The sequence below is a fragment of the Macrosteles quadrilineatus genome, unplaced genomic scaffold, assembly GCF_028750875.1.
Source record: "Macrosteles quadrilineatus isolate MER2022 unplaced genomic scaffold, UCM_ALF_1.0 Scaffold_3__2_contigs__length_128488019, whole genome shotgun sequence".
NCBI lineage: Eukaryota > Metazoa > Arthropoda > Insecta > Hemiptera > Cicadellidae > Macrosteles > Macrosteles quadrilineatus.
The window spans coordinates 5,079,147-5,091,357 of NW_026542596.1; the positions used below are offsets into that span (position 1 = coordinate 5,079,147).

At 33.4% G+C, this 12,211-nt stretch overlaps 1 protein-coding gene across 1 annotated transcript; it reads left to right on the forward strand.

The window, feature by feature from the left end:
- Positions 1 to 479: 479 nt before the first annotated feature.
- LOC128990631 (protein quiver-like) lies at positions 480 to 12,164 on the forward strand. The gene is made up of 4 exons (XM_054413108.1): positions 480 to 579; positions 7,716 to 7,874; positions 9,667 to 9,764; positions 10,949 to 12,164. The coding sequence occupies exons 1-4, from the start codon at positions 516 to 518 to the stop codon at positions 11,081 to 11,083; spliced, it is 456 nt and encodes a 151-aa protein (XP_054269083.1). The 5' UTR covers positions 480 to 515; the 3' UTR covers positions 11,084 to 12,164.
- The last annotated feature ends 47 nt before the right edge of the window (positions 12,165 to 12,211 follow it).

Sequence of the window (12,211 nt, forward strand, 5' to 3'; positions counted from 1 at the left end):
TATTCAATAAGTAATTTAGACAAAACGCTATACTATTAAAACCGGGCTAAATACTGCAATACAATTAATTGGGATTCTATATTCAATACTTAGGTATTGTGATACAGTACTAGGATTAGTTCCCTGATAAGTAATTAACAAGCAACCAGGCAAACAGATTAGCTTTGTCACCTGTTAAAGGCATGATTAAAATCGCCATAAAAGTCCACAAAAAGCCATACAAAATAGTACCATATCTCTATTATCTTTTTTTACTTATGAACAATAAAAAAACGCGACGTTCCATGATACCAGTTATTAACAAGCAAAAAGTCGTGAAAATCAATGTTTCAGGTCTGATATAAACAAGTTTCGCAACAATGTTTTGCGAGTGACGCAGCTGTTGTGGGGAAGGGAGGGGGAACCATTGTTGTACTTCACTTACCCCCCCCCCCACCCACCCAACCCTGGTGAACTGACTATCATTCTCGACTCCAGTGAGTTAGTCAGTTAGTTGAGTGAGACAGTGACTTACCATGGCTTACTTGCGAGCTTTCCTGTTGTCTTCTGTCGCTCTGCTTGTACTCTTTGTTAGATCAGGTGAGAGACATGTCTTATCTTTTAAAATACCCCCGCCGCAGCAAACCTGCCGTCTAAGCTAATTTCCATTTGCCTGGCATGATTTTCAATTAATCTATTCAAATAACATTAGGATTAACGAGTACCTAGGTTTGCTGCTACAGGGAAACTAATAAAATGTGTTTTAAGTAAAATAATTATAGTTTAGTATAACATCAATAAATTTGCCAAGTTTGATCAAAATATAATCATAAACAAGCAAACTAGAACATTTTACAACATTCTCCATAAAAATCTACGCATACTGTTAGAGAGATATTTGCCTAAATAAGTGCAGAATACATTTATAAATTAAAATAGGCTCAAAAATAAGCACAACAAATTAATTTCAAATTTTAAAAATTACTTGGGCCTAATGGGCTACCATGCTGGTGACGAAATAACAACGATAATTAAACAGAAAATCAAAACAAATAGAAGACTGCTACACAATCATTACATGTTTCATTTACAGCGTGGGGTGAAAATAGAGAAGTCTGTAGCCTACATTACGTTATTTTTGGTCGAGTTTTTGACCACTGGATGACCTCTATATAATATATAATATACAATTTAATATATAAATCCTAAAATCCTAAAGATTTGCATGGGCATGATGGGTTGCCATGCTGGTGACGATATAACAACGAAATAATAGACGATAAACAGCAAATCAAAACAAATTAATGAAATTCCAATCACATGTTTTATTTACAGGCCTAGAGATGTTTGCACAATAAATACATTTTGTAGAATTTTCGACCACGGGGCTAGCTTTAATATTTAGTAAAACACACTTTTCATATTTTAAATACAATGTTCCCAAAAATACATTTGAAAAAAGAATTTTTTACTTTAATACCAAATTTATTTTTCAGAATTTGTACTTCTGTAATAATCTATGTACAGTTTAAGGAATATATAATCCAGAGTTATCATATTTTTAAACGATAAGAAGTTAAAAATACAGCTTAAACTAAGAATTTAAATGAGAAATAATTTATTGTGTAACACAAAAACTAATTAGGCCAAAATAATAAATAATTTAATTTTAATAAGGGGGGCGATCTTAAAACTGAATGCTTTGTAAAAAGCTATTTTGTTTTTCTCGTGCTCGTCAGTGGCGAACAACGTTTATTTACTGCCTTTTACTCGAACACTTACATTAACATCCTCTATTTGGTTAGATAAAAATATAAAGATAAATTTTAGTTAAATATTATTTTAACTTGAAATGTTGAGTTTGTATTATTAGACAATATATCTAATCAAATTACAATACAATCAAATTCTTCTGTTTATTGGTTTTCAAACTAAACACAAAAACAAATTAAAATATTTGTAAAAACTAACGTTGACTTCTACCTTCTGTATTGCAGAAAAACCCATTCACTTACTTTCAACAAACTATCACTTAGATGTAATTTGAATCTTGATGTTTTCGCTTCAGTAAATTGGCATTGCAACAGAGAAATCGGAGACAAATTTTCCATTGGTTGCTCGACATAATAGAAACAGTGAAAGCTTTTCATTGTCAATTAGAAATGCGAAGAAAACCCTGAGAACCATTACTTTTCGCATTACCATATGACTGACGATAAATAGTTAATAACATAACAAACAAAAGTTGAGTTTGCTGATTCAGTGGCTCGGTAGCGCGACCGACTGTGAAGGCAGCGATGTCTTGAGATTGTCGCACTTGAAATGCATCAGCAAAGTCCATTCTCGTATTGTACCTTGCTTTGCTTGATACTTTCCCAGTAAGGCGAAGGAACCACAAACCTCTTAAAACCAGTTTTAAAAACGTAAAGAGACCCTTTCAAGACTGCTTAAACTTGGACTTGCGTTGGATTTCACGCACTGCGGAAAGCCTTTCCATTTGCTAGTTATTTACCGAACCTTCGACAGTGATCCAATTAATCTCATTGGTGAACTGGAGAGATACATGAAAGCATTAAATAGAAATCAAACGTGTATATTCCTTGGTGATATTAATATAGACCTTCCTTCTTCGAATAAATGAAACTTCAGAACTATATTTAGATGTATTTTTGGGGATGGGTTTCCTGCAGTGTGTTGATAAGCCGACGCGAGTAACTAATAACACAGCAAGCTGTCTGGATCACATTTTCATTAAACACAAAAACATTTCTCAGGTCAAATCAGCTGTGATCCAGACGGCTGTGACAGATCACTACAGCACTGGTCTCACTATTTCCTCAAACACACCACACACTAACACTTCTCTCACTGACACTCACACGTACCTGGACCATACGCTACTGTCACATAACCTCACTAACTCCAACTGGGACCCCATTGTTCAATGTGATGATGACATAAATTTTTGTTCTAATTATTTTAATAGAATTGTTATTAATTCAGTGAAATCTGCTACTAAAACCATTATTAATAGATCAACTAGAGCTGTAAAAACTCAAACCATGGATTTCCATAGAACTGATTAAACAAATAAAAGTAAGGGATAAATTAAGTAAAAGAGTTACTACTAAAACCATTATTGATCAACTAGAGCTAAAAAACTCAAACCATGGATTTCCATAGAACTGATTAAACAAATAAGAGTGAGGGATAAATTAAGTAAAAGAGTTAAAAAACAACCCTTTAATGTTGAGCTTATCAATTTTTATAAAGAATTTAAACAAAACCTTAGTGAAGAACTGAAGCAAACTAAACAAAATTATTACCGGCAAAAATTAAACGAAGCCTCTGATAACCCTAAGCTGTTTTGGAGATTGGTCAATGAACTGGCCGGCAGAATAAATAGAAAAGATTTCGTTTCCAATAGATAAACTTACATCAAACACTCAGTTATCTACAACATTGTATAAACAAGTCGCAGATGATTTCAACATTTTTTTCTCTAACGTCGGTAGCTCACTGGCCAGTAAACTAGACCCAAGTGGGGCCCTATTGGTTGATGACTGTGACTACCAACTCGACACGACGTTCAACCGTTCAACCGATCACTGCACATGACTTACAACGCTACGTCTGCGGCCTGCGGGGTGGTTCCGCGCCTGGTTACGATGGTATTTCGGCCGATGTCTTAAAAAAACTTTTCATATCCTCTGCTTTCCACTTTTACACATTGTTAATTTAAGCATAACTTCAGGAACTTTTCCTGATTGTTAATAAATCCAACGAAATCACCAATAAAAACAATGTTCGCCCAATCTCATTGTTGAGTATTTTTACTAAGATAATTGAAAAGGCTGTCAAAGATCAATTGGTTGCTTACCTTCATTTAAATAACATTCTCAGTGAGCGTCAGTACGGATTCCGTCACGACAAAAATATTTCAGATATTCTTTTTGATGTAAACAAAGAGTTGTACGATACCATTTCCAGCAAAAAACGTTCTATATTAATATTTCTTGACATCAAAAAAGCATTTGATTCCGTAGATAGTTTAAAACTGCTCAACAAGTTAAAAACAATTGGAGTTTGCGGCAGTGCTTTGGAATGGTTCAAGAGTTATCTTTCAAACAGAGCTCAATTTGTTACAATTTTATTCCCAATTTAAATAACATTAGATTTAACGAGTGCTTAGGTTTGCTGCTACGGGGAAGGTAAAAAGTGTTTTTTTTTCATTACCATACGTCAATAGTATATGATGAAATAAATAAATTTGCCAAATTTTATCAACACTTATCCATAAACAAGTAAACTACAACAGTAGGCCACATTCATTTTCTCCATAAGAATGACATGGGAATTTGAAATTATATTTTTTTTTAATTTTCTCCGTAAAGGCATACAACAGCGCTTCACTATACTAAATTATTTCTTTTTTTAAGCTCAACATAATAGTTTAGAAAGAAATTGCAATTTTTTTAGGGGAAAAAATTGAAAAAAACCCATTTTTACCCCCCATGAACCCCCGTTACCATGGTCAGATCATGCTGATTCGCGAACTCGTTCGAATAAATGTAGGTTTACACGTTTATACCAAATTTCATCGAAATCGGATGATTTTTGCTCGAGTTATCGGGCTAACGGACACATTATATATGATTCGGATTTTCGAATAGAATGAAAACACTTGCAGTATCTATGTTTGGTGAGACAATGCCGCCAAACCTTTTGGAAATTTTCGTCATTCCAATTCCACAAAGTTACAACATTCTTGAGTGACAAGTAAATTACTTGGGGTTTTTTACGTTCCCGCCAATATGTTGCCTGGTTCCCGCCAATTCGTTGCCTCAGACTTGCGCAGTCCTCCCTCACGTCCAAGTCCACAGTTCCGTTCCAATGTTCCAGGAGAGAGCGTATCCAATGTCCAAGGGCTGAGTCACTTGCAGGTCCACTGGCTGAAGAGTTTCATAACCGTGTCAAGACTGATTTCTTGCATTTTGCCCAAATTGCAATGCCACGCCGTACATCATCACTTCACAGAAATTTGGTTTACCCAACTTTATGAGGGGCTTGAAATTGATTGTAGTAATCATTACGTTTAACGCTTCTTCGAAGAAAAGGAGAGTAAAAACAATTCATTATTTTTACTTTCAGTAAAATGTAGCCTACTGACACTGGTATAAATTTGTTGAAATTAAATCCAATGCAAACAAATATATTTACCTACGCAAAATCTAGCTGGTTGTGAGCTATTCCTATTAACGCGAAGCTCATGATATGCCCTAGCTTAATTATTCGGACTAAATTTGAGTTTATTTGAATTTATTCAGTCGTCAGAATAGAAGCAGTGTATTGTTTTCCTGTTTATTTACCAACACTGCTATTTTTTGTGCATGCTTTTTTACTTACCGTTTATTTACCACCATTTTACAGGTTAATGTTTTAAATATGCGTGTACAAAACTCCTACTACGCATCTTATTTACCTCACATATTCCAGTAGCATTAGAGTGTCGCGCAAAAACCGGAACAGGTTACAGTGATGACACCTTACCGGAAACAGGTGTGCCAACTTTGACACGATACTCGCCACCACAACAATGGACGTCACATAATCACAGAAACACAAGGACTTTGAATCCGGACACACACACACAGGTAAACACACGCACACAGCTACTGCAGTAAACACTTGGTAACCTTGACTGATTCTCATGTTATTCTCTGATCTATTCTTTCACTTTTCTTGTTCTAACCAAGATTTTCTCCACAAATAAAGAAAAAAATGATAGTTTTCCAAAATTTAATTTATGAACCATTACAACATTGTTAAGTTTCTGGGAAAATATTATACTTTTTGGGTGTACAAGCTTAAAAAGAACTATATTTTTATTTGATATTTATTCCAACCTCCATAGCTTGACATTCTCCTGCATTTGTATTATCTAATATATATTCCTATAGATCATAGTTTGAATAGAAAAATGCAAATGTGATTGATTACTGGAGAAGTAGAACAGGGTCATTGGTTCACTAAAAACTTATCAGCCCATTCACCCAACCATTTCTTGCAATGAGTCATTAAGTAGCCAATAATGGAACACTGGGCTACTAAGAGCCAATATTAACCAATTAACCTTTGGCCTGCAACCCTTAGTTTATTATCTCGACAGATAATAGTAATACCACTGATTGCCTCTTCCTTGCCTGGGATTTTTTCTATTGCGAGAATTTATTTTTCACTATTTAAATGTCTAGTGTCTAGTGGCACTATAAAATAAATAAAGTGGGCTTCCTTGCACAGATTATAGTATGAACAGAACAGAAAGCCTTACTTTGGCGAACACCAGTATTCCAACCAAACAACACAACAGCGTGCTTTTATACACTTAATCCGTGTACGCTTGTACGACTACGATCAGCTGGTGCAGCGTTTCCCATCGTTCAATGTTTGGATCACAGAAAACATATTACTATAACCTATTACTATAACATATTACTATAACTATTACTATATTAACATATTACTATAACTATACATATACTATAACATATTACTATAATTACTAAGGTTATAGTAGTATGTTTTCTGTGGTTTGGATTCCAAACATTGAACGATGGGAAACGCTGCACCAGCTGTTGGATTTAACCTAACTTAAAAACGTGTTGTACAGTGTTTACAAGGCAAGAAAGACTAATTATTTATATGATTTATAGCAACTGTAGGAAAAATATAATGTGTAACTAACACGAGTGCAAACTGCCTTTGCTGCACTCGAGAAACTTTCCACACTCGCCTACAACTCGTGCTAAACATTTCTCTAATGTGCAGCAAAGTGCCACTTCACCCACTAATTACACAAATAACTATTTCACGACTAAACTTTTTGTTTTTTTTTTACATCCCTACAATGTTTGTTGTTTGTTTTAGAAGTACTGTGTCTGAATATGATTAATTTTTTATACATTCTCCACATACTTTACTGTACCGGTATTTGTTATTATACAAGACAAAGTCAAGTAAAAATAAATTCCTACCCTCTGTTAGAAACAGGTTTTCATATTGTGAGGGCCGAGGGGTTTCTCCCCTAACAAAAATTATATATTAACTGTCAATTACAAGTTGGTAGATGAATGGCAGGTATAATATATCAATTATAATTTTGTTTTTGTTTGGAATATATGTAAAATAATCCTAAATGGTTCAGAAATAAATTATTCAACTGTACCTGGAAAACTTTTCTCTAGTCTGATATTTGGAAAAAAAATCTAAAAGGCTTTGTTTTATAAAACAGAAAAACTAAACAACTAAAACAGAAAACCCTAGGAGTAACATGTCTTCTATTTCTGATTGAAAAGTGTGTGTAAGGGATTAAGATTTGTAGGCAATACCCACGGAGAAACAACAAGATCCTCGGGAAAATGTGTTCAATAGCAAACATAACCATCCTCCATCTTTAGTACAACCCCTTCCCCCAGGATCCAAATAACTAGACAAGCAGAAGCAGTTTCAAACCATTTTAGCTCAATGGAGTGATTAGTGACCACCGGCACTATTTAATCACTGCAGTCCCACTGACTTACTTGCATAAAATGTATCTAATTCCTATATGAAGTGTTTAAAACACCACACATCCACAGTAGGTGTATGGTGACTTGATGTTGGGGGTTCAAATGCACACTGGCTCTTTGATACATTAAAATTAGTTGTAACTTCATACCAATCTTAACTTTTCCCAGGAGAGAGCATCAGATGCTGGGTGTGTTCTTCAGACGTGGACCGTCGATGTGGAGACCCCTTCAACATGACCCATCTGGCAGTGATAGACTGTGACAGGGAGAGAGCGCAGAGCCCCTACCTGCAGTCCATCGCCATGTGCAAGAAGACAAAACAGAGAGGTGAGGATTAAAGAATGTTTAACAGATTTAAGTTTGAATAATGGGAAAATTAGGGGTTTTCAGAAGTAGGCGTGGGTAACATAAGAATCAAGTAAAATTTGGATGTGCTCTGGTCAGCTGATCATTTGGGTCTGAGAAAAGAATACCTAACTTTTTTGTAATACCGGTACCGTAAATTTAATTCTCGTTTTGTTGAAAGGATAAAAACCCTTAACTCAGCAAGATTTCGAAGATTCATAACAACTTAATTCAAGGTAGGATTCTCATTCAAGTTTGGGCTGCCAAAGTATATAATGATTTAATATACAATTTGTCTTAAATTGAAAACTGGTAATATTTGCAATACATAAAAAAAAATACTACACTAATATTTTAGTAATTTGTATTTTATGAGGCCTTTCCCCATCGTCAAACACGGCACAAAACCTTCCGCAGTTTTTGTTATGTGTCTGGCAATGCTAACACAAATGGCAAAAGGCCTCATAAAATAAAAATAACTAAAATATTAAAGTATTTCTTTTAAAATGTACAGTATTTGTGGCTTTACTTTTAAATCAGGTTTCAAAGTCTTTTTGGTACTAGGTTACCAAAAAAATACAAGATGACATACTACTGTAATACAAAAATTTCAATCAAATTTACTAAATTCAACACCAATATATTTAATAGATATCAATATATCCAATGGCTGAGTAAATAGTACAGTTAAAGTGTGGGTACCTATTATTAATTTTATTTAAGAGAGTTGGAAGAAAAGTTTCAACCACAACTCAACTTGTTGAAACAACTTATACCTTGAAGGTTGTGTTAACCTTAACGTAACCTTGGGTGCCTCTTCTTGGCTCAGTAACCATTTGACATGTCATGAACCACAGAATATTACCATTTTTCATTTTCCAATGCCGTCCCACTACAAGAACAAAAACACATTTTACAATGTTAATTTACTTTGCTTTCAACCTTACAAGTAACACTTTGACAAATTTGCATTTCACTCTAAAGAATATATTATAGGCATATTCGTTAGGATTGAAAACAAACTTTACATTAACATTTTTGTTTTACTTTGTTTCTTATTTGCCAACACTTGTACCACATTGATAATAATTTTTAAACTTTTAAAGAAGGAAACAATGTATAAACGATATTAATTATTTGTACCTAGTACAGAGAATCAAAAATTCTCTTAAATATAAACTTATTCAACAAAAAAAAAAAAAAAAAAAAAAAAACTTTATACAATGACCAGATAGTTATTCTTGCAGAGAATTAAACAACAATCTAGCACTTTAAATAGGCAACCTATTTTTAAGAACTGGCCTTATTTTTAGGTAATGATAATATATTCTATCATCACTGAAAATATAGAAAATTAAACTGTCTTTCGAATACTAATAATTTACCAATACTTAAAGGAAGAAAACTTTTGGAAGATCAGATACTTCCAAAACCAATTATGTGTGACGAGGGAGTGGTAATTAGACTATTCTTACAGTGTTTCGACCTTCCTTAGACTTCCACACCAACCTGTATGGGTCACTGCTTTGAGGCTGTTAAAATAATGTTGGTTAAAATAAGATTTAAGCCTATCAACATATTTATTTGAATAACAAAATTACATGAAGGGTATTTTCACTATGCGATAGAAAGATGTAGTTGTGCTAAAATCAAAATCAATATGGAGCAAAGGAGATTCGAAAATCAATATTGTTACGTAATTAAGTACAAAAAATAATAATTAATTTACACAACCTTATATCCAAAATGTTTTAAACCAACTAACATGTTTCAGTAAACAATGAACTGATCACTGTTCGCTCATGTACCTGGGAGACGGACGACTATGGCAGTGGACCTTGCTCAGAGAATTCTGTCAGCTCATACGCTAAGGTAAAATATAGATGGGATGGGAGGTCATAGTTGCTAGCCAAATAGTCAGAACGAAGCTGATTCAACATTGTCAACCGTAGATAGTCTGTGGAACTCAACAGGTCTACTGTATAATCTATATGATTTTACTCCCTAGGGACTAAAAAGGCTCATTACTCCCTAGGGAGTAAAAGGGCCACTTAGACTCACCATGTATGTATTAAAACAGCTGTTTTTACGGCACCATGGCAAAACATATATTTTCCTACCACTGCATGCAAATGATCACATTGTCATACCTGTATTCAGTGCATAGCTCATTTACGCTCTAGGTTTTACAAAGATTTATTCTCTAACCAAGCAGAGATCTACCCTTAATCCTTAGGTAGACTAAAAATTAAAGTAAAATTGTTGGAATTTTCATATGTTGAGTAACTATGTACCGTATCTGTAGTATATGCCACATTAATTATTCAAGGTTTTAAGGGAAGTTTCTTCCTGAGCTGCACGTGGAGAGCCGTACTGTATCCCCTGAGTTTTTATTTTAAAAAATTAAGAGGATTATTTATTTTATAAACTCAACGTATTATTGATCAGTAGACCTGCATTGTTAACATTTGTTGAGACACTTCAGACACAATCAAAAATGAAGATTGACAGTCAACTCAATAATGTGAGGGAAACCTTCATTTCTTGTTATATTGGTGTTTGTTAGCTATAAAGATACACAGTAAGAAGGTAAAATAGCCTTCTTACTGTTAAAACTTTATATTAATTAGTTGGAAATCCTTGTAATATAGTTGAGAAATTTGAGAACGGTACCAAATCAAGTTGGGTAATCCTTATAATAAAGAGTTGGGAAATTCGTGAAATATAGTCGGGAAATCCGTGTACAATAATTGGGAAATACCAAGTGTCTCCCCCACCAATATGTTTTGTGTGACGCCTCTGGAACACACAACACACATAATATAACTGGCTTTTTAAACTTCACAATAGGACCATCAGTAACACATATAATTCTTTCATGTGATTTGCCTATTTTATTTTATGTGTATAATCCGTGAAAACCCTTACAAGTACAATATAGATGTGAAATAAATATATATTTATGTTGCTTCACTTTTGTCAATCAGCTAACTAAAATCCAACTTTAAAAAATATATGTAACAGCAATAGGTAAAATTGTAATTTGTTTTGTCAAGGTGGAATACTGCAGCACCTGTAACACAGACTCTTGTAACTCCGCAGAGTCTCTATCAATCTCGGCAGCAATGCACGGTCTTCTTCCTCTCTTCGCAGCAATCTCCGTCAGCAGATATCTGACTGCGGACAACTGAATAGATCATTGTTACCTTCTGTAGATACTGTATAAGAACTGGATTGCTTTCAACTGGGAGTATCTGTGAAATAAAGTTCCAAATGTGAGGTTTTGCACCCTTTTCTATTCAAAAATAATTTTATTAATAACGTAAAACTTCAAGGGACTGTCAAAACAAATTTTGATTATTGATTTTTTAATATTCCAATCATAGATCATATTTATGTTTCCAACATTTCCATTTTCAATGTTTTATTGATTTTTTTTTATTCAATGTTCCACCAATGTAGGTGTACATTTTTACTGTTTTACTGTCTTTTAACACCGGACCAACCAGTTGATGGTTTCAATATTTTTATTTGATAAATAACGTTTTGGGAGCAATCCAGTTACAATAAAACTTTAATGGAACAAACCACCAAAAAATAACTGCAATACATCACAGAGATTGTATAATTTTGGCGTTAAATTTAATATATTTAGTATAGAACCCTTTTGTTTCATGTTTTTAATAGATGGCCCAGCGTTTGCAATGAACCTATATAAAGAAAGTGTATACTGTATAAAAATATAATTGAAAAATACACTTTAATTTACTTCAATTGATAAAAGAATGTAGGTACCAAAGATTTGTTTCAAGCGTGTTTGGGTTTAATCTTTGACTATTAATACAACGACTTCTGTATCCAATAAATAGTCAATGGTTTAATTCATGCTTCTTTTATTATTGTTTACTTTACATAACATTATTTATTGTGATGATATTTTACGACCTGCAGTAGATGTTAAATATTAAATTGACAAGAGTTTCTTTAGTAAAAATGTTGTATCCATTCCCCCTCAGGTAACGGAAAGATTTTAATGGTGACATTCCTCAAGTTTGAGTTTAAGATTTTTAGTTTGCATAATAGTATACATTTAAGGGACAGGTATCCGGTTAAATATTAAGTTATATTTTATCTGTATATTTTTGTTACACATGTAAATAAAATGTACATTTTGTATGAAAATTGACACTGAAACATCTGCTTTAACAACCAAATACATTTTAATAGCAAAAAAAAGAATTTACTTGTAATACATTTTTATAAAGTTTTATATGAAATAAGTGATTATGGTAATTTTTAATTTCAAACAATGTGTAAGA

Excerpts from the sequence above, each read along its gene's own strand:
- LOC128990631 (XM_054413108.1), top strand. The coding sequence starts at position 516 with ATGGCTTACTTGCGAGCTTTCCTGTTGTCTTCTGTCGCTCTGCTTGTA. Across the intron at positions 580-7,715 it reads TGTACTCTTTGTTAGATCAG|GAGAGAGCATCAGATGCTGG; the intron begins GTGAGAGACATG and ends AACTTTTCCCAG. Across the intron at positions 7,875-9,666 it reads CAAGAAGACAAAACAGAGAG|TAAACAATGAACTGATCACT; the intron begins GTGAGGATTAAA and ends AACATGTTTCAG.